At 38.1% G+C, this 23602-nt stretch overlaps 1 protein-coding gene across 1 annotated transcript in view; it reads right to left on the reverse strand.

Moving 5' to 3' along the window:
* SEMA3C (semaphorin 3C) overlaps positions 1-23602 on the reverse strand; it is a 116037-nt gene that overhangs the window by 23578 nt on the left and 68857 nt on the right. Inside the window, exons 3-11 of the mRNA XM_009900009.2 lie at positions 21935-21997; positions 19960-20079; positions 16183-16273; positions 12351-12470; positions 11734-11876; positions 9714-9828; positions 9121-9190; positions 5934-6078; positions 1531-1753 (exon numbers count right to left, since the gene is read on the reverse strand). Coding sequence (XP_009898311.1) covers positions 1531-1753; positions 5934-6078; positions 9121-9190; positions 9714-9828; positions 11734-11876; positions 12351-12470; positions 16183-16273; positions 19960-20079; positions 21935-21997 — 1090 coding nt within the window. The remainder of the gene's footprint in view (positions 1-1530; positions 1754-5933; positions 6079-9120; positions 9191-9713; positions 9829-11733; positions 11877-12350; positions 12471-16182; positions 16274-19959; positions 20080-21934; positions 21998-23602) is intronic.

Consider the following 23602-nt stretch of genomic DNA (forward strand, 5'->3'; position numbering starts at 1 on the left):
GAAGAGAGTTCCTTTTAATCCTGCCTGACACTCCTGACAGACTTTTTAGCATGAGTTTCCTAAATCTATTATAACAGGATGGTTATTCCTAGTCCCATGTGAGTTTGTTGGCAGACATGGTCATTCTACAAGCCGAAAACAACCAGGACCCCAATAACATGTGAACCATAAATGCAAGCCATCTCTGTAATTATTTTCTGATGTTCAGAGATGTTTGTTCTCCTAGAGTTCTTTCCCTTTGTTCCACTCGAAACCATCTGTACTAAAAAGATTAGCCTTTGTGCCTATCGGCTTATAATGCCCTGTTAAGCCAGTGGGAGTTTCAGATGTGAATGGATCCTAGGGTCTAGCCAGAGTTACTCTCTGCTTGTCTGCTTCCATCAGAGGAGCATGATTCCTGTGTGAATATCTTAAAAACTCAAAAATGATCAGTATGAGAATCACTTGACCTGTTCCCTGCAGACTTCAGAAGCGTAACATTGCATTCTAATTTTATGCAACTAAAACCAAAACGTATGTTACAATAGACAGAAATTATTTTAGAATACTTGGATCAAATTCTGTGTTTCCACTACTGCTAAGATTCCAACAATTTGCTTTTCTCTGCTATTTTTTTTTTTCTTTTCCCCTGGTGGGGTGTTATTTCTGCCTTTGAAACATCCTGTTCAGATTGTGTTCTTCTTCAGAAGTAGCTTATGCTGCATACATTAAATAATGATGTTAAAAGTATACGATATAAGATAAAGACAGATTTTAGTATTTTTTACTTCTTAGACAGCATCAAATTGTAATGTGGAATCATGCTGCAAACTCCATTCAAGTGAAGTATTACAATGGAGATCACCCCACCTTGAATACCGAATCTTGTTCTGGTGTCCCCATCATTAGAAGGACACAGAACTGTTGGAGCAAGTCCAGACGAGAGCCACGAAGATGATCCTAGGGCTGAAGACCTCTGCTATGAGGATAGGCTGAGGGAGCTGGGGTTGTTCAGCCTAGAGAAGACTCTGGGGGGGACCTTCGAGCTGCCTTCCAATACCTGAGGGGATCCTACAAGAAGGCTGCAGAGGGACTTTTCATAAGGGTGTCTAGCAATAGGACAAAGTGGAATGGTTTGAAGCTGAGGGAGGGTAGATTTAGACTGGATGTTAGGAAGAAGTTCTTCAGTATGATGGTGGTGAGACTCTGGAATAACTTGCTCAGGGAGGTTGTGGATGCCTTCTTCCTGGGGGGCATCTACTAAGCCATTCTGTGATTCTATAATTCTGTGAAATGCAGTATACACTGGTGTTGATTTCTGCCTCAACATGCATATCAATACATTGTCTCTTGCACATCATTAACATGGACAGTCAACATAAAAATGCACAGAAAGGAAAAAGAACATAATTTATGGATTTCTATAGACATTTTTGTACATAGAAAATATGTTTAAACAAATATTTCTAAAAGGTGTAAGTTGCACAAATAAGACTTGATTGCAAATTATAAAACAATGGAGGAAAATGAGTGGTGTTAGGTTTTTCTTACCTGTTCCAAGAAACAAGACGTGGTATCTCCCATCAGCAGCATTCACTCGATCCACTGCAATCTTTGTGTACTTGTAGTCGGCTCCTATCCGGATGATTAATGGCCTCTTGTGTATTGGGTAAATGGGATTAAACATCAAAGGGTGATTCCTGATGAAGGTCACAACGTCATCTGGAAACTCTTTGGTTGTCCGCATATTAGGTGTGAAGGCTCCTCCTGGACACTGCAAGAAATATGCACAGTAATTCTTAGAAGTACTTATCTTTCAGAGTTTTCATCTCCAAGTCATTTACAAATATTGACAGAGAGTTGACAAAGTCCCCAAAAGAGCACTTCAGACTTTGACTAGAAGTTATTACATTCCAGTAAGGGGAATTAAGTGCTTGAACAGCTACACTTTGAACTCTCATGGATTCCGATAAAGCAAACACAAACAGATTTTTTCACTTTTGAAACCTTGCTTGGTGGCAAGGATCCATGCTTCTAGACCTATTTCCACTTTCTGCATGCTTCCAAACTGGCTACTGAAGAAAAAGAAATAAATATATATCCAAGCAAATGAAACTTTTGCAGCTGGTTGGTTCTAGAATTAGTGCAAAGGTAAAAAGTAAAATCTGATTATTAACTGTAATTTTCTCAGTCTCTCTCTAGACATTACACTAATTATGAGATGGTGAAAGGGCCTGTGACTCATCTTCATTTGAAAAAGCAACAGTATGTGGTTGATGAGGGGGTCCCATGACAATTCAGTTGTATCTTAGCAGACTGACTAGTCACAGCATCTTGTGTATATTTCCCCCTATGCCTGAGAAATAACAGAGGTCCATGAATACTCTGGATGCTTCTTTAAATGTAATAAAGGATCCTTGAAATAATCAGCCGTCAGGCATTCTGGCCCTCCTGGGGAAATAGAAGTGCTCTTAGAAAAATCTCGTTGTACTGAGAGTGAAACTAATGGAAGACCTCAGAAGAAATCAAGAGCCATGTCAGCTACTGGTACAATGCTCTGTACCTATCTTATTTTATAAGGTGCTTTTTTAGCTACTTTTAACTAATTTCTTGTTGCTGCTCCTGAGCTTTCACTTTCCCTGTTACTAGATTTCTAAGCCATGAAAGTCTTCCTGGAGTACTGGAGCTATTCAGAAATATTTCAACACTTTTTTTCCAGCTGGAAAATGTTGAATTGTCCAATGTGAAGCCTCTCATGGAAACATGTGTTTTGTTTTTTTTTTTATTGAGGACTGTTCTTATGTCTGGGATGGAATTTCTGATCAAAACCACAGACAAAAATAGTTAGGAGCGTAGGGAGAGATTTACCTCACCTGACTTCCACTGTCTCAAAGTCAGGTGTTTATTCTTAGTTAGCCATCTAGGTTTCCCCTGCAGTCTGTAATTTAGATGAGATGACCTGCTTTTAGTTGACTAAAATTACATCAAATGTGTCATACTCTGACAGCAGAGGGAACTTGCTGGGGACATTATGAGTCATGTGTCCAACCTACCTAATGTGAGCAAATGTTAAAATCTGGGTCTTGACCTCCCAGGGGAATCCTCTAACCACCTGGCAGGACTGCCCACTCCATCCCTTCTGCTAAAAGCTGTTCCATCTTGTTCACCTAATAAAGAATTCATCAGGCAATACCAGGAATCAACTAGAGAGGGGACTGCAGCCTCATCCCAGGCTTTAGAATCATTTTCTGGTTCAATTAGAATTTAATTATTTATAGAAAGTAGAACAACTCTGGTAGAAATTTTTCAAATGAAACTACTCTGGCACCAGTTACCTTCAGGAAGAACTGGAACTGAGCTTAGATATGGGTCTTCCTCATCTAACATCCCTGACAACTGATTGTTCTAGATTCTTATTTATCCTGAGGTTTTTGGGTTGTGTCTCATTAGAAATGTCACTACATGCTAGCCCTCTAAGATTGTTCATAGAATTGAATTTTTATTTGCTCTGCTCTTCCTCTCTCTGGCACTTCCATCCACATCTTTCCAGGAAATGTATGGAGCTATCTGCTAAGATTAGGAACAAATGCTGAAAATAAGGATCTGTGTTCATAAATGCGTGGGCTGTTAGCAAGACTCTTCTACTTGGCAGAGATTTGCCAGATCCTGGGTCCTCTTCAGAGGAGTTCTGTTTCATGAACAGATCAAATGAAACCTTCTGTCCTGCACAGCTCAGTTAAAAAGAAGATTGTCTCTGGTACTTTCTGCTCTTCCTTTCTGGACTCGGAGATCATAAGACCTTTGCCTGTGATTTCCTGCAAAAATGTCTGTTCACCCCAGAGTGACCAAAACCCACAGGTTATATTGCCGTTCTGAGCAAAGCCTTAACAAACCTCTTTAATTGAGTAAATCTCTTGCAATCCCCCACATAAAGCAATGACAAGTAGAAAATGTTACTGAAGAATCCTGAAAGCTCTACTTTTCCTGGAGAGATTGAATGTGTAGCCTTCACACTTCATTTAAGTACTTAACTACACAATACTTATGTTCATAGCTGATCACCATGCAATTAGATTGCAATATATTCCCCTGTAGGTACAAAAGCTCTTTCTGCAAATTCTGAAAAATGGAATCTATCCTCAAATATCTCTGAATTTAGTAGGAAACTGCCAATTTTGTACATTATTTTCCTGTATTTCTTTTTCATAAGTTAGCATTATTTGTGGAGAAATAAGAAACCATTGGTATTTAGTGAAAACACTGCAGAGTTGATTATAGACAAACACATTGCTTTATTTAATCCTACTGAAGCCACACCTAAACCTTTTTATTGTTTATCCAATATACTGTGGCACAATGAATTTATATTTCTGTCCAGTGATTTAGTATGAATATCTCTTTAGGAAACATGTTAAAAGTCATCCTAGCCTAGTCCAGCCAAACAAGCTTAGTAGATACACCTTTAAGTTACTGTGTTGTGGAAGAATTGGAAGGAAGCACAGAAAAGTCAGCAATCAGAAAACCAGCAATGTTCACCTTGAAAGTGATCACTGTGTGAGCTATGATCTAAGAATTTATCTGTAAATTTAGAGCTGAGTGGCACACCTAAAAAAATGTAGGCAACTTCTGTTGTCACGTTGAATCAAAATCTAATTTCTTTTTTCTCTTTCCATTGTGCTGCCCAATTACTTTAGGCCCATCTGGAACAACCCGTAAGCCTCCAAGAGGCCAACCAAGAATAACACACCAGTGGTTGAGGAAACACATACAAATAAAATATTCTGAAGCCGCAAGAAACTCTGAAATGTGACTAATCACAGGAGCATGAAACTGCACGATTAAAAGGGCCATTTATTTTCAATTTTGTTAAAGTTTAAGCTTAAAGTCTCAGTGAACTCATGAGATTAGAGCTGTATTAACTAACTGCATACAAAGCTTAATACTAGCATTAGACCTTAGTGGAATAGTAAGTATTGATTAGATAATTCTAGGGGTATGGGGACACAAAGTTCTACATTTTATAGCCATTAGTAACTGCACTAAAATGTCATGAAGAATTGTGTGAACAAGGAGAGCTCTTCCATGTATCTGAGCATTAATGTATGACAGAAAAAGAGAAACACCAATATGAATGGAATGTTTTAAGGTTCTTGCAGTGAGTTGCAAAATTAAAATGAAATTTCAGTTCCTGTGATAAATGGAAAAGAAAGTTTTAATCTAAAACCTAACTGCAACTGCATAATTGAGAGATGATTTATGATTCTGAGCATATTTATTTAATTTTGACGTGTAAGAGATTTTAAGATGACTTCATGGGGGCCAACAAAAGTTGCTGTCTTTATACGTTTATTTATTTTACTATCTTTCGCAACAAACCTACACACAAAATGTAAATGTACATGTAAACAAGATGAGTGTCATCTAATTAAATAATTCTTCCCACCTTTTCAGTAGAAAGCAAAAGTCATTAAGATTTTGGGTGACTTCCAGTTCTTTCTGGATTTTCAGATACTAAGTTATTTGTATGGTAAGCTGAGTAGCAAATCATAGAATCACAGAATGGCCTAGGTTGAAACAGACCTCCTTCCAGATTCTCACCACCTTTGTACTGAAGAAATTCTTCTTAAGACGCAGTCTAAACCTGCTCTCCCTCAGCTTCAAACCATTCCCCCTTGTTCTACTGCTAGACAATCATATGGAAAGTTCCTCTGCAGCCTTCCTGTAGGATCCCCTCAGGTATTGGAAGACAGCTCTAAGGTCCCCCCAGAGTCTTCTCTTCTCCAGGCTGAACAATCCCAGCTCCCTCAGCCTATCCTCATAGCAGAATAAAATTGTTCTAACTGTAACTACGTGTCATGGTCACATACAGTCCTTTCTTAATATAAATAACATTTATTTATGTATTAAACAAAGGCAAGTAATTGGCAAGCCTGCATAAACATCTTTGTACTTACAGTGCCAGGTCGTGGGTATGGAATTCTTCCCTGATATGGAATCAGCTGGTGGTTTGGGCCCTCCTTGTGAGCAAATGGCCCATTGAACACAGTCTGGATGTCAGACAGGTGATACACACACACAGCTGAGCCTTTAAATATGGAGCTGGAACACAGTAGGGAAAAGTTAGTATTGCAGTCTATCAAAATTTTGTATAGCTTTTCCTTTAGTTTACATGATCCAGTGATAAAGGAGACCTGTAAAATAATATATTTTAAAACTTCCGTACCATGGATTTAACACATTTTTAAATCAACTAATCTAGCTTCCTACCATAGTCCATTATTCCTTAAGACTTAACACCTTTTTGAACAGTGAACTGAAAAAAGAGGGTGGAAAGTTCTTATTGGTTGAATAAGAAAATTTCCTGATGCTGAATCAAAAAGAAATATAATCTGTTTCCTGTTAAATCAATGGCAAAAATATTGCTGACTTCAGTGAAGCAAGGGTTTTATAAACTTTGTACTGTGAAGCCCATCACAGGCTTCCATAACCCCCTACCAGTATATTAACCACAAGACTTCCATAAGCCTCCTAAAATATGTGGCTAAAACATTAATCAAAACATCCAGTGCAATTACAGTTGGTTAGACCATTACTACCAGCTGCCAGCTTTCCTAAGCAAAATGGAGACCAGTTGTGGCTGGAAAGGAAATACTCCTATACAGTCCTCAAACCACCCACAAAAGACATCTTCCAAAGACCTTTTCAAGAGGGTTGAAATTTGGTGCTTTCTGAGGAGAACTGGGGATGACCTCTGAGAAGGGCATGGTTTTTGTGACTGCTCTGGGTTCAGCAATAGTCCCAGGTGTTTTTAAACAGCACAAATCCTCAATGTCCTCCATCACCCCGTGATGATGAAGGGCACTAGGAGAATAATTTCCAGAATGACGCTAGGGCTGACTGCAGTGATTTTTTTTTTTTTCTCTCACTGCATGTAAGGTTTGAGATATTAATCTTAAAAAAGTGGAAAGTCCAGATAGTCTCAAATCTACCTGATGTTAACTGTAGGATGAAGATAATCAAAGTAACTATCTGTTTTCAACTGAAGAAGAAGAAATATAATGTAGGGATAAAAAAGCCCAAAAACATTATACATGGTGTCTAAAGAAGGAATGTGCAATCCACATTGCTCTCAGCTATATATGGACTAGTAGGAGGAATCTTTTAGAGGGTTTATGGTATTTGTGGAAATCTTAGTAGGTATTAATAGGTTTTAGAGAAATGTATTAGTCTATCCAGATGTTTTATGTTAGATTTCAGTGAATTATGCCACTAAAATGTTTTATTTCAATATTACTTTGCTTCTCTCTGCACAGTTTAGATAAAAATACTACTAGTTATTTGCTGAGATGTTTGTCTCTTGCTACTGTTATGAATTGGAGATGAAGATATAGGAACTGTTAAGGACTAAAAATCCTTATGATTGCTGTATTTAACTAGGTAACACATTCAATCCATAGTTGAACAAGGAGAAAGAAAGCATAGATCCTGTAGTTTGTGATAACAGAAATACATGAGAGTAAAAACTTCAGCGAGCTAACCCAGCTTGAGAGCCAGGAAAAAGTGGTTTTCTCTTTGTTGTCACCTTATATGGTCCTGTGATCCAAACCTCATTTCCACTGCAAGAATACCAAGAGAATTAGGTAAAAGTGTTTCCAGTTTAGGCATGTTGCATCCACAACCTAATCACAAGTGGGGTTTTACTGCTAAACCTCAGCATTTCTCTTTTTGTGCAATATGAATCATAAAAAGTAGACAGCATCAGATGTTTACAAGTTTAGGGATTTTTTTTTTTCATTTAAATATAATAAAATCACATTTTCCTGGCTGATCCACAAATTGAGAAAGCAGATCCTTAGATCCACAGGAAAAAAAAAACAGCAAAAAACAACCAAGAGAAAAGTGCATCGGGGGAAAAAAAAGGCAAGGGTTTTTTTCACTAGAAACTGCCATTAAAGGAATTATTACCAGTAAGAAAACATGCTATGCTGATCAAATAAATGAATTTTAAAAAAAAAAGCCAAAAACCTCTTAGAAAGTAATAACAGCTAAATAAGACACGATAGCATGGCAGGAATCAATAAATCACCACTGTGTGGTGAGGACAAGAGAAAAAGGTGCTGGTAAGACCTCACCTGGAGTACTGCATCCAGCTCTGGAGCCCTCAACACAGGAAGGACACAGATGTGATGGAGCAGTTCCAGAGGAGGACCACAAAAATGATCAGGGAGCTGGAACACCTCTGCTACAAGGACAGGCTGACATAGTGGGGGTTCTTCAGCCTGGAGAAGGCTCTGGGGAGACCTAATAGAAGCCTTCCAGTACCTGAAGGGGCCCAGAAGAAGGCTGCAGAGGGACTGTTTCCAAAGGCCTGTAGTGGCATCATGAGGGGCAATGTTTTAAGATGAGAGAAAAGAATATTTAGATTGGATGTTAGGAACAAGTTCTTTACCATGAGGATGGTGGAACACTGGAAACCAAACCATTTTATAACTCTGTGGCACAATGTGTTGGTCCACTTGTCAGTCTATCTTAGTAGACTGCATAGTAAGACATATCTCATACTTCCACTGTCCTTGGGTGCTCACTGAATGCTTTCTAAACTAGACAATAAACGAATGCTACTGATTGATAACAGGGAGCTTAAGGCTGCAAGGAGGTGATCAAATGCCAGCTTGTCTTTCATAGCCAGCTGAAGCTGACATGGGTAATTTGCCATCTGTGCAATTATCTGCCAGCTGAGAGACTGAAAATGACTTGTATGAATTCATGTAAGATTTCCCAGTTTGATCCTTCAGGGTGCTGGATGTCCTTCAGGAGGTGTTAAGCACGCTCAGATGCCACATGTGTTCACTATATTGAAGTCACTTAGTTTTTTGCTTCTGAATGGTAACAAGTGACCCTCTGCAGAAATGTTTTCCCAGTGCCAGCTGACAGTATGCAAGAGAGAGTAGTTTGCTCCAAGAAGCACAGCTCTAACATGGATATCAACAGGACTGTCACTGTTACTCCTGATTGGAAATGATGGCCAGAGTAAAAATATAAAAAAGCACAGAACAGCCTTGACCCAAACCATCAGTTTTAGTTTCCTACAGAAAACCAGGCAGTTCAGAAAGGTAAGTTATTTTTCAAATTTCCATTTACCTTGATGTTGTAAAAATTCCATACACAAGCGTTGTTCTGGGGTTATCTGTCTCCAAAAGAAACACATCCTCTGTAAGAAAGAAGACAAACAAACATTTTAATATTAATAACAACTTGATTTTCTAATTGAATTTTTTACCCTTATGAAAAGCTCCTCTCCAGCCTTCCTGTAGGATCCTCTCAGGTATTGGAAGGCAGTTCTAAGGTTCCCCTGGAGTCTTCTCTTCCCCAGGCTGAACCACCCCAGCTCCCTCAGCCTATCCTCATAGCAGGGGTGTTCCAGCCCTTGGATCATCTTTGTGGCCTTCCTCTGGACTTGCTCCAAGAGCTCTGTGCCCACTTAGCTATTCTCTTACAAATATTAATTCTTTATGTATATAATTCCTTTATATAGTCAAAATTCATTATCCAGAGGGATTTATGAAAAATTCTTTTTCCCGTGCAAGCGGAATTTTGTTATGAATTCCTACAGGGATAACATTTAATTGTCTTGACTAAGGAGTTGGATGAACATCAATAATTAAATATGCACGGGATGCAATATTTAGATGAAACTTTTAAGGGCTTTTTTTTAATAAATTTTTTTGACATACCTAATTCATCAAAGTATGTCTCTGTTCCATCTTCATCCATTACTGAGCACACGAGTCTGGCTTTCAAGAATGTTGTCCACTTGTTCACGAGACTACGCTGTCCACCTGTGTCATTCTGGAAAGGAACATTATTTACAGAAAAAAAATTACAATACAGATTAATTTTTTTACTGCGCTCTCCCACATTTTCCTCAGGTTGATTTGACTCATTCTCTAGACAATTACAATGGTATAGACCTAAACACTGCACAGGAAAAAGAGCAACTAGTTTTCTGTGCAGAATTTCTGTGCTGGGCTAGCAGACTTGGGAGGCTCAGGCAGAAGCAGTGTGCGTGGGTATGATTCCAAAGAACTGTGCAGGTCTGTATCACTCACTGGCACCTAGTGGGGAGAAGTCCATTCTATCTCTAAAAGGTATGGTAGTCCTGCAGGGAGATGTTACCTCTAGTCCTGACAACAGTATAGCTGCATATGACCCAGTAAACCATACTGGCCCATGAGGTTGATCGACTGAATACAGAATTGATGTCTAGCTTGGGACAAGCTGATTTTGCACTGTTTAGAGCCCTGCTAGCTTAGCCCAGGGCTGGCTTGGTCACAGCTAGCTCAATGGTCTTTCTATTTATCTCCATTTCAAGGGGGAAACTGTAACTGCTAAACCAGATAGCACAGCACAGAGGAGGTAACTCCTGCCTCATTCTGATGGAGACCACCTTAGATAAGAGCAGCATCTTCCAAATTGCATCATGTAGTATCACCCAAAGAAAGGGAAAAAGGATATGTAGAAGATAGGCAAGTGTGATTTTGATAAAATACTGTACCAGTTTCACTAGTGCTCCTGTTGATGGTGATCTGACCAGTGATCCATAAGGGAACTTTAGGGGAGTCTTTCTTGGCATGATAGTACTACGTTTGGCCAGTCTCAAAGGTGTTGAGGTATGGATATGATGGTGTACAAGCCTACAAATATGACTGACTCAGATTTATTTTCATTGGCTTTGGGATTCTGTGACTGACTTCAGTGTAAGTCTAAACAGGCTGAGGCCTTTCACAAATTGTATGGGCTTCATTAACACAATAACAATAACAAACACAGCTATAACAGTGTGAAATGTCTTCTTGCAAAACACTCAAGGTGGCCTTTGGGCACCCATCATATTGCCAGAGAAGGAGATTAACACAATACCAAACAATGCCCTCACACCCATGTACAACAACATCACAATTCCGAAGAAATGCTAACGAAGTAACAAATTAAAGATTGTAAATACAAAAATGCCCCAAATTATCTTCCTGAGCCTCTCGAGAAGAAGGAATGAAGTAACTGTGCATTGATGAATTTACTCTTATTAAAAAAAACATCCATTTCTCCAAAGATATTAATAGCTGCTTCAATCAGCTTTCATCTATAGTTGATTACAGACTTGAAAATGGAAACAGAGACAGTGAAGAGCACTGTGATCATAAATTAATTACTGCATAGGCATAGTCCCAAAGCCTGATTTTAATTTTCCTGTGCACATTTTAGAAGTTAGGCTCACACATACATCAATGCAAGAACTCAGAAAGCAGAGATAATGGAAAAAACCAGTATCTGAAAATCAAATTCACCTGTTTAAATGTTTGGCTCTGATATTTTCAAAAAAGTGTGTTTGTGGGTGTTTGTGTGAAAGACTTCACTGTCTTATATTTCAGTTTTGCTAACCAACGCGTCTAACTCATTATTTTCAAAGGACAGCACATTTGGCAATTCAGCACTGGTAACTTTTTGACTCAGTTGGAGAAATACAGTGAAAGACTGAGTCTATTTATGTATCAGTATACGTATAGCCAGATAGACATCACATGTTCAGACTCTAGTTGTATGTTAAGTAAAATCTTCTTAGTTATGAATGTGGAAGCTGAAACAGGAAATTTGTTTCCAATATGAACCAAAGGTTTTTCAATCATTTAGTCTTTTAGCTTCTCATGTCACACTAGCAGCTTGTCTCAACAACCTGGCAAACAAAATAGTTCTTACTGGGCATATTCTTGCAATCATTGAATGAATTTGCTTTGTGCTGCCGCTGTTGTCTGTGAGTCTCTCTTTGAAGAAGAAGTAGATTTTGGCATCGTTTGGGTCAGTACCATCTGGGATAACATGAGCATCCACAAAAATAGGCTCTGAAATGAAACAGTATGCAAAAGAAATTAAACCGAAAGATGAATCACTACAAATACTTAATGATTTGACAATTGCTGACTGTTTCAAGGAAATGCTATATAAAGCATATAGAGGTACTGTTGTGGCAGGTTAAGCTTTATGCTGATATACTCCAGATATCACGAGGTAAAGGGCTTCTTGCTGGCAGCCTGAAGTTTCCATGTTCTTGCATTTTATCCCACAGCTTATTTTCAGCAAAGTGATGCAAGTAAAGCAGAAGCATTAGACAATGCAAAGAAGTCCAGTGGAGAAATCGATGAGACTGGCTTATACAGTGAATTCTTTACAATTTGTATTTACACACATTACTTTGTGGTTCAACATCACAAATTCAGAGAAAAGGTCTTCAAAAGACAAGCTTTTAATTTAAAACAAAACAAAGAAGAATTTCTGTGAAATCCATTAGAAGCTTTGTTAAAACAAAGACATCTCACCACTCAACCACTTGGAGTTGTGCTGGTCAGTTCTCACTGCATTCCTCCTGGTCAGACTCCGAAAAATGGCTGCATCTGTCCCCATGAAGTCAATATACATGCCTGAAAAAAGCTCTTCATCTGCAGAGAATTGAAATGGAGGGGGAAAACCAATTGTATTGTTATGGCTTTTGGGAAATCTCTATTTACTGATCTATTTTTACTTTAAGTTTGTCAGCTCTTTCTTCACACAGGAGTCTGTACAGATAAATATTGGGTCATGGGAACGAGGTTTCCCTGTGATTTACAAAGACACACTCTAGAATGCACAAGAGTCATTAGATTTTTCTTGAACACTTCAGGGAACTGCGCAATTAAAAGTAACAACAGAACTGCATATGTGGTGAACCTGTCTTTGATAAGTTTAGTTGCTCAACTTTCACTGCTAAGGATCACTGAAAACTCAGCCTAGTGTTATCAAAAAGAATCACATTCAATTTTTTAAAGTACACTCTTCAAAAAGCATTTTTGTTATGGGAGTAGACAAAATGACTGGGCTGAATTTATTGCTAGTGTCGACTGGCATAACATCAATTGCAGTCAATGGAACATTGCCATTTTTTACCAGCAGTATTGTCAAGGCTGCTCCAGGCAGCCTCAAGCTGACTTCAGTATTGCAGAGACCAGACAATCATATTATTCAACTTTACACAGAGCAATATGGAGCAACAATTGTCCCCTTTTATGCACTTGGTTCTAAGGATAGGGTCTTGGACCGAATTAGGCATGCAACTCTCATATTAACGGAACTATGGACTTCTGTGCAGGCCTGAAAACTCAGTCCATCAGCTAGGTTGTCTATATGTGTTTGTGTGAGCCTGTGCACGTGCATAAATACACACATATATAATTATAATTGCATATACTATCATTTTCTACTCCATGAATAACAAGCAATTTCCACTGACTAATGACAATGAAACCCCAGAGTAGAAAACAGTAGCTAAAATAAACTCTAACTCTCAGAGTGGGAGTGGTGGCCAAATACATTCCAGTACAGCTGGGCCATTTTATTGATGTTTTTGTCTGAATTTCTGGACTACCCAGAGAGTGTGGTCAAGCTGGCAAGAGTCAGAGGTTCAGAAGCACTTGAGGCTATTTTATGCTCTGTGTGTGCATCAATATGGAAGAATATTGGCTCATGAGAGAATTAAAACTCTGGAGATTTTGTCCTGCTGCTTTCTAGAGCTCTAAACTAAACCCTGTTGAGCGGCCAGCAGCATCTCTTCTGATCTCATCAATCCCAGCAATGACAAGATTCATACACAGGGGATTTAAACAACGCTTTCACTGCATGTGTGTGAAGCATTTGCTGCCTGAGTATGCACTGACAGAATAATGTTAGGTATCTGCTGATTTATAACTGACTTTGTATATTTGCCTCATTGCCTCAATCCATCAGAGCTTTATTCATGTTATGAGATCAATTGGCTGAAGGAGATCAGGCTTATGGTTCTCACTAAACATTATGTACTGTCCTATGCATATACATATAAGGACACAATGTAACAATAGGACTACCAGATGTAATTTTAATCTTCTTATATATCAATACCATTAGGTATGTTTTAAGCATTCTTAGTGTTTGCTTGCTAATCATATATCAGATGATACCTGTCAGCTCCAGTTCCTTTTAGTTAAGATTTAAGCTCTGCACAGCACTTGGTCTGCATAGCACTAGTTCACATTACTTCTCTTTATACTGGGGGGAATTACTGAATTGATGAGGTATGTCTGCTTTTATAAGTATCTCAGAATCTTGGCAGGGAGAGACACATGCATCCTGCACATTAGTTATGTCAAGCTTCTTCAAAGTACATTTTTCATTGCTTTGATGCAAAAGTGTCTTTGTACAAAGGCAAATTGTACCAAGTTTGAATTTTTTTTTATCGCATCACTTCCCTCTGAAGCATGAATCAGTTTTCCTGCTGTATTCCAGGCTGGTGATGCCCAAAATTGTCAAGAAATTGCATAACATATTTAAAAATGCTTCCTTTGTTGTGGAAGAATTAGCCAGTCTGGCAGTATTTCCCATCTTCTGAAGTGAGGGGAAGGAATTCCTCCTGCAGAAGAATGCTCAAAGGAGAGTCCGATACATGGGCTCAGTCTTCTCATTATAACTCAAGCTTAAAAAATCATTCAAGCTTCATATTTTTTATCTGATTGGACTTTGTAGTAGCAGAGAGAAAGTAAAAACATCATCTGTGGGGCTCTTGAAAAAGAATGTGATATTTGTGGAATAATTTAAACTTTGCAGATGAATTACATCATTAATGGTCAAACACTGGGGAAAGTCTCCTTGTCACATAACTGAAATTGAGGAAGAGAACATAAAAATCTTCTAAGATGAACAAAACTGCCACAGATCTTTTATAGGAAAAAAAAAATCAGCTTATTGTATGTATTTCAGAAACGATTTGCTTTACTGGTGTTTCATAAAATCCAGAAGGAACAAGGAAAAGAAATTTTATTTTTAGTGACAGTTGATTCACTTAATCATACCAGAACAGTAATGAGTAACAGTGGATTAATCCATCACTGACTCTGAAAAAACATTTTCTTTACACAGTGGGTGTCTGCAAACACTGACCATGGATCACTGATGAGATAAAGATGACAGTGCAGCCAAGGTTCAGACCAGAAGCTAGGTTCCATTTACCTGTCTTCTAGAGGTGCTTTAGTTTATATATCTCTGAATGACATTGTCCTTTTGTACTAAATAGATTTGAAATAAAGAATAAGATAATACTAATAAAAAGGAGCAATCTATATTTTGGACAGGCCATGTAGGACAGACTATATGACACTCCTAATAAGCTCCATTCAAGCTTCCACGGAAGCAAATTTATTTCAGTGGAATACAAATAGCAGAAACACCAGACATTGTTCCTCTGCAAACTCTCAGTGAAATATGCAGTACCTTCATGCACTAAGTTTTGTGTGCTAAGAAAGCCTGAAAAATCTCTGCAACAGCTCTTCCCTTCATAGACAAAAAATATAGCAAGGAGTAGGCACATGTTGAAAAATCGAGGCTTTGTCACTTGAAGTGTCCACTAAGTCTGGTTACGTTAAGTATATATAACACATCTCCTAGTTTTAAAATACAGTAATAAAAATGTTTTACTGATGACTTTGGTTGCACAAAGTGTATGGCCCTTTTGAGTTTTAAGTTAGCTGTGCAATAGGCATTTGAGCAATTTTTGTATGGGTTATATCCCACAAACACCAATTCACGAGAATATTTGATGTGTGTCAGTTGTATCATTTTCTGGCCTTTCAAACTGAAGGAAACTGCAAAATTGGTTGGGTGCAAAGCCAACTGAAGAATGAAAAGCCTTCCAATGGCTGGTAAGCTCTACAGCAGAGATGACAATAAAAATGAAATTCAAAGCAACCAAAGTCTTCAGGCTTTCTTTCCCTAGATACTCTGAGATTTTACAAATGATTAAATGAGACACAAGTGCTGTCTAGGATGAACAAGGTCAGAAATTGTTCAAACATAAAATGCTAGACATGGTAATGTAAAGTTGAAACTAATCCTGGGAAAAATGTGTAAGCTGGAAAAAGGACAATCTTTTATTTTCTGTATCTCTCCCTTCTGACACCTTATGTCTGTGTTTCATTTTTACACCCATTTTTAGCTTCATGTAAACCTTGAAATGAGGATAGACCAAATCCTTGTGCTCATCAGCCTTGTAGGATGAATTCTGCATCCAGCTCATACAGGCACCCCTCAACCACCCCACATAGGATATGAGTTTATAGCTAAATAACTTGAAGTATCTTTACTTACTGATCATAACAGACACGGTGTTCACATTAGGGTTGAAAGAACAGCGTCCCTTTCCTGATTCACACTTGGAATCGATCTTGAAGACTTGCTCCTGCAATGTAGATTCATGTGTCACTTCTCAGTTCAAAACCCATCAGATGTAAAGAGATTTTTATGCTTGGCTGTTTCTAGCATTAACAATGCTCAACTCTGCCGTGCGCTTTTGCTGTACTATCTGCAGCTTAACTTTATTCTTCAGAAAGTCAATGTCTTTTCAGTTGACTTTTTCATTCGTACCCAGTTATTTTCAAGACTCATGTTATGAATCCAAGACACTGAAACCAAGAGTTCTCTGTAGCTCAGATATACTTTGGAGAGGTTGACTGACCTCTGCAATAACATCTGTGGAGATTACTTTCATGTTTTTAAGTTATTTATCATTTATTCGCTGACTACATGGTGATGCACTAGTCTAAGACATTACAATAAATCTACTAGAACGAGAATACATATTAAATAAAACTCTTTTATGACAATGTCATTTGGTGATAGTATAAATTATTAGATCTTTACTGAGCTGTTAGATCTCCAAAATTCCCTAAGTTACTTTTTTTCCCCCCAGTATCATCTTTAGAATTATGTGTAGCACTCCAATTCCATAGCGATAGATGAAATCAGTATCTCTTGCATAGCCTGACAAAAATTCAAATAAAAGTCTCTGTGATATCAAGCTACTCAACTGAGGACAGCAAATCTTTATAGTCCTTTTAACAATTAATATAAATCACAGGGCAATGGAGACGCCACAGAGATCACTCAGCACCTGTTTGGTGGCAGGAAATTGGAGACTCCACCAACCTGAGACACTCAACTACAGCAGGAATTTTTCATATCCATTATCCCCCATTTCTTCTCTCCCTCTTCTGTTTTGCCTAATATATCTATTTATCTATTGTTTCAGCAAGAAGCTCTCTAAAGAAATATGAAGTTTCTAATACGATTGTCTTCAGGTTTTAAAAAGTCATTTTACTTCTAGATTAATATGCAGCTTGATGTTAATCCATATTTTCTACATTATTATACCACTACTTACCAAATCAAAATGTCCATTACTGCACTATTAAACTAGTTCCTAGAGCTACACTTGATTTTCATATATATTAAATCTACTCTTTAGTCTGTAATTAAATCACACAGTGATTACACTTCCTTCTGTTTGCATTTACTTTGACATTAAAATATATTTGGGTGACTAAGAGAATCATTACTAAAGACCAAAGTATCATGTGTGCCAAGCAAGAAAATTAATTATATTTTTAACCTCTGTTTCAGGGAAAAGGGCAACATTCTGCCTCACCAGTGAAACTGACTTGGTTTTGTGAAGTTATGTGGAATTCTGGAGACAAAAGAGCAAAACAGGCCCAGTTCTTATAATTGTTGGATATGACTCTTGCTGCCAGGCTTTATAGCTTCTAGAGAAAAACAGATGTGCTTTCTAAAGTTATCTATTTTGCACATACAAAACCAGTCTTCTGTGCATAGAAAAAAAATGTACTAAATTAAAGGTGGAATGATAAAAACAGAAGGAAAAAAAAAGAATTCTCACTAGTCCCATCAGGACTGTATCATTCTTCATTCTGCTCTATTAATTAGTCATGCAGTGATGTATGCAATGAGTTCAGAAGGAAATGCTTGGGTTTAGACTGTTATGCTATTGTTGGCCTGTACAGTAATGGCTTTGAGTGTGAGATGCCTATAGTCAAGGGTCTGACAGACTCCAGACGTCTGAAACAGAGTTTATTTAATCAATTGATCATAGGCATGCAGCTAGACAGACAAGCTAAGTAAAGCCAGTTCTGCTCCTCCAAAACATGTATATTTATTTTTTACTTAAGAAATTTAACATCTTGCATCATCCAGAGATGTCATTTCCTGCCCTCCCCCTTTTCTTCCCAATATCATTTACAAAACCTCTAAAATAATGAGATTCAGAGCTCTCTGGATTACAGTGCTACTACTTAGGCTGATAAAAAAAAAAGCATTAATTAGAATTAATTAGAGACAAATGAGATCCCTTTCCCCTTTTTAAATCGTTTGTCAACAAATAAGATGATGCTGAGTAAAACTGACCTTTGTTTCAAAAGACATCAAAATAAGTTAATGCAGACTCCGTTAACCAGAAGGATTTATTTACTTACTAGTTTCTGCTTGCTTGTACTTGTAAATCAAGGCCTATAAACCTACTTATTTACCAAAAGTCACTGAGATAATCCCATGCAAACCTAGCTGGAGAAACAATGATTATCACCTCCCTGGCAATCTTTGCAGTAGTCTTGGGTCTTGGCCAGAATTCCCATCCCACTCTCAATGAAATCAGTGATGAATTTCCCAGTGTCTTACCAAGGAGCAAGCCCAGCTTTTAAAGCTGCCCTCACATGGCAAAACTCCAGATAGCACACTATGATCTTCCTTCCCAATACAACTGATTCCACATTGTACAGGAAAATATACTGCACACCCCTGTGCCTGCAGACATGAATCTGACCCAAAAGCTACAGAGGCGCTGGGGTCTTGCTTAAGTGCTTTTCCTTTTCCTTCTGGTTGCTTAATTTACTACCTATTGCATTTGCACATAAACAAACATTACACTTTCAAATCAGTGAACTTGGACAACATACTTATGAAACATCTGGTACTTTGTAGATTGGAAATATACAAATGAAACTGAATATATAAAAACTGGAGAGATATCTGGAGACAAGGTTCATATCCTGGAAGATCTCACAGTGCTGAGAAAACTTACTGACTTCATCCCAACAGACTCAAATCGTGCAGTATATGAAAGTCACCTGTACTGCAATTGCATTAAGGAGGTATTAAGCTAAAGTCCAGCAAACCTTCAAATATCTGAGTAGTTTGGCCACTGAAGGGATTCTCCCAGGAATCAGTAACATATGTAAGTTATAAAATGTGGACCACATATTTTATGTTTTATCTAACTGGATATTTCCTTTCAAGTATTTATTGGCACTTTTTTTTTCACCAGACAACACTGAACAAAAAGTAGCATAAAATGTAGCCCAGGATTTTGTACGACTGGAATTTTGGACAGCCATCATATTTGAGACATAGCTTTTGATCATCTCTTTGCTTCTAGCTGGTAATAGAATCATGGAATCACAGAATGTTAGGGATTGGAAGGGACCTTGAAAGATCATTCAGTCCAAACCCCCTGCCAGAGCAGGATCACCTAGAACAGGTCACACAGGAACCCATTCAGGCAGGTTTTGAAAGTCTCCAGCAAAGGAGACTCCACGACCTCTGTGGGCAGCATGTTCCAGTGCTCTGTCACCCTCACACTGAAAAGGCTTTTCCTTCTGTTCACGTAGAAACTCCTATGCTCCACCTTGAACACATTGCCCCTTGTCCTATCATTATCCATCACTATGAAGAGCCTGGCTCCATCCTCCCAACACTTGCCCTTCACATCTTCATAAACATGAATGACATCACCCCTCAGACTCCTCTTCTCTAAGCTAAAGAAACCCAGATCCCTCAGCCTTTCTTCATAAGGGAGATGTTCTACTCCTTTCATCATCTTTGTGGCTTTGCACTGGACTCTTTCAAGCAGTTCCCGGAACAGATCAGAAAACTATGGATCATTCCTTTTTCTCTATTTAACATGGGTCAAGGAACTCACAAGGATCACCACATTTTTAATTTTCAAAACTTTAAGTTTTGCATAACACTAGGAAGATGCACCACACAAATAAGTGGATAAAATGAAAGGAGACTTACCTCAGACCTGCGTCCTCTGTTGACATAGACACACACAGGGCTGAAGGCGCCACTGCCACAGACGTACAGATGTGTGCGATTGTACGACTGTATTACTCGCACAAAATTTCCACAGCCATGCTGCAGTGAATACAGAAAAAACTCATTTCACATTGGCAAACATTATTTTAGAAGTTGGGAACTCTAGGGAATAGACATGGTTTAGAATCTTAACAGTACAATGAAAGCAGCTACTGAGTTTAATAGTCTTTGGGTTTGAATAGCCGCAGACTTCTCTTTTCATTCTGTGTAGTCTGGGATCTGGGCACCAACAGGGCACTATAGCGGAGTTATAAGGAAGTGCATGTGACACTTCTGTTTCCTCATAGCAATCTAGTTTTCATACACAGGCTTCTCTGTACCTTGTATGGGAAGAAGCAGGGCTTCTGCAGAAAATAAGAAGTACAAAGTTTCCTCCTCCAAACCAGTCCTTCCCCCTCCCCCCCAATTCTTTCATCACAGAATCATAGAATTCCTCCATTTGGAAAAGCCCTCCATGATCAGAAAGCTCAACTGGTGATCTAACACCACCATGGCCATTAAACCATGTCCTGAAGGTGAAGATAAATCAAAAGCAAAGTAAGCCCAAATCTCAGATCTCAATATTTGCATAAGCAATATTTTCCCCAAAACTCTGAAACTCTGAACAACATGAAGTTTGCAGCTAATTGTTTCTTCATATTGAAGATCAACAGTAACATCTTCAAATCAACATGAAAATTAAACTGGAATGTTAAGAACCATACAGTTTAACACCATCATATTTACAGTTTTCTCATGCCAGCATACATCTCTGTTCTCTTGCTCTTTCCTTTTTTGACTACGATCAAGTGTTAATGCATTTTAGTTGAAAACTGATTTTTTTTCTGAGTATTTTTTCTTACTGAGGTTCTGGAATTGCCTTCATATTAATTCATCCAAACCATCACCAAGAATTGCATGTATTGCATGTATTCTGTGAGCACAGGACTGGAACCTGTGTTGTCTGTCAACAGTTTAGCAGAGTGTACAGTTTATTTATATTTAAAGGCAATCACATTTTTGGTTCAGCAGGAGCTGGCACCCTACTACAATATCTGAAAAGCAGTGTAGGTATCTCAAAGTTCATAAATGGAGTTTCTCTACAAGGAAAATTGGATAGCCTAACTTACATATGCCAGAGTAGAAACTGATCTTTTCTAGAAGACTCCTAGATAATGATTTCATGCTGAGAAACCTCATAATGAAAGGATGAGGACAAGGAAACAATTAGCAATACTGGTACATGGCAGTTACTACTCTGCTTCAGTTATCATGCCATGCACTTTGCACAGGGTCTATGGCAAGAACAGAGGTGGTTTCAGATGAAAGGCTGGTTTCTTTAGGGACAACCTTCTAAGGTAACCATCTGACACAAACTTCATGCCTATTCTCTGATGATTTCCAGACAAGACAAGCTGGCTCAATACCAGCATTCTCCTGTCTGCCAGGCAAATAATTTTATGATCTCTGAGTCTTTGCCTATCTCTCTAATGTTGAACTCTGTTTTTCAGATACGTAGCTGGGCATTGTTTTGTGGGAGTAATGGAAAGAGATGTTGGGACATCCCCATCTCAATCAGCTGCTCAGCAGGCTCTTCAGCATCATCCCTGGGACATACCTAGAAAAGTACTATTAATGAATTTGGCTCATGACAAGAAAAAAATGCAGGGCAGTAGACAGTGCGTATGTTTTTCCATCTGTCAAAGTTTGAAGGCATATTCTGTTTACACAGGGTTTTTTCCCCCTTTTTTTTATAATTAACAAATTCACTTTATACTTTGGCCTGCAGAACAGTTAAAAAGCACAAAACTCACTTCTTTCATTTTGTTTTTGGCTGCACTCAAGGTACTCTCACTTTATTGCCAAGTATGTAATTTGCGTATATGTGGGGATGTGCATGTGGCTTACAACTTACTGTAGGATCTTTGCCAGCCATTTTGCACTCTTCGACCTTGTTTGCTGATGCTGGCCAGAAAATCTGCAAGAAAAGAAGTATCTTTTAAGAAACATACTTATTAGGTAATTTAAACAAAATATTTCATTTCCTAACTTATACCAATAATTGATATCTTTTACACCTTGATTATAAGTAAAAAGTGATTTCCATGGATAAATGAAAACAACTTTCTGTCTAAGCATGCAGTAAATGAAAAGGCCAAGTCTTTGGCTGATATAAATTATTTTTAATAAATATTTTTAAAATAAGTTAATTTATTTACACTTCTTTCTTCTTAGTGATACTGTCAACATCACTGTTGAAACTATGTACATCTTCCATTTTTAGCTTCTACCAAATTTCTAGAAATTATTCACACTAGAAACCAGAAAACCAAACTATTGAAAGAAGGGTTCTCATTAAAAAAAAATAAATAAAGGTTTTAATACCAACAGTTTAGACTGTCTTATGATAAAGCACTTAAAATATTAAGATTTCAAACTGGTTTCTGAATTTCTTTCTAAGATACCTTTCACCAGAGACAGTTTTCCAACAAGCACCTCAATGTCTGTTTATCTGATCTATACTCAAACTCTAAAGTTCTTGGCCTACTGCCATTCCTTATTTTGATTTTGAAATACAAAAGACATCCATTAAAAATCTCTCCCTAGAAATTTAGTAGGTGACAGAGCCTGATAAAATTTAGCCTCAAGATAACATAAATAATAGCATTAAAAGCACTCTGTGTATATATATACAGAGACATAGATATATGTAGATATATACATGTATATACATGCAGGGATTTAGGGGTGTGTGTATATATATATACACACACACACATATACACACACACGTATATATATGCAGAGATTTAGGTATATATGTATACATATACAGGATTTCTATAGAGGCATAAGATTACCAAAGTGAATCTGCTATAAAAACAAAGAAAAGAAGATAGGGAATTGCAGAGACTAATTCTTAGCCTAATAGTGGGTGGTCCATATTTTCTGTGATCACACACAATAATGGGTGCTTTTGTTTGCTGTTGATTTTTCTTTAGTCTCATTTTTCCAGGCCTAAATAGACTGTTGAGATGCCTCAGAGATTTATAATACAGAAAATGTTTAATGCAATAGAGGCCTTCCTATCTAACCGAACTCTGCACAGAATTAAATCCAACCTGCTATGGGAATGTGTGATTGGTAAGTCTGAAGGACAGGATGATATCTAGAGGGACGTGGACAGGCTGGAGAGGTGGACTGAGGAGAATCTCATGAGATTCAATAAGGCAAAGTGTAAGGTCCTGCACCAAGGTCAGGGCAATCACATATATCAATACAGGTTGGGGGATGATGGAATTGAGAGCAACCCTCCAAAAAAGGACTTGGGGGTGCTGAAAATGAGCCAACAGTGTGTGCTTACAACCCAGAATGCTAATGACATCCTGAGCTGCATCACAGGTGTGGTCTGGAGATAGAGAGAGGCGATTCTGCCACTCTGCTTCGGTGAGACCTCACCTGGAGTACTGTGTCTAGCTCTGGAGTCCTCAGCACATCAAGGACATGGTCCTGATGGAGTGGGTCCAGCGAAGGGCCACAAAATTGATCAGAGGTCTGGAACACCTCTGCTACAAGGACAGGC

This window comes from Dryobates pubescens, chromosome Z, assembly GCF_014839835.1.
Source record: "Dryobates pubescens isolate bDryPub1 chromosome Z, bDryPub1.pri, whole genome shotgun sequence".
Lineage (NCBI taxonomy): Eukaryota > Metazoa > Chordata > Aves > Piciformes > Picidae > Dryobates > Dryobates pubescens.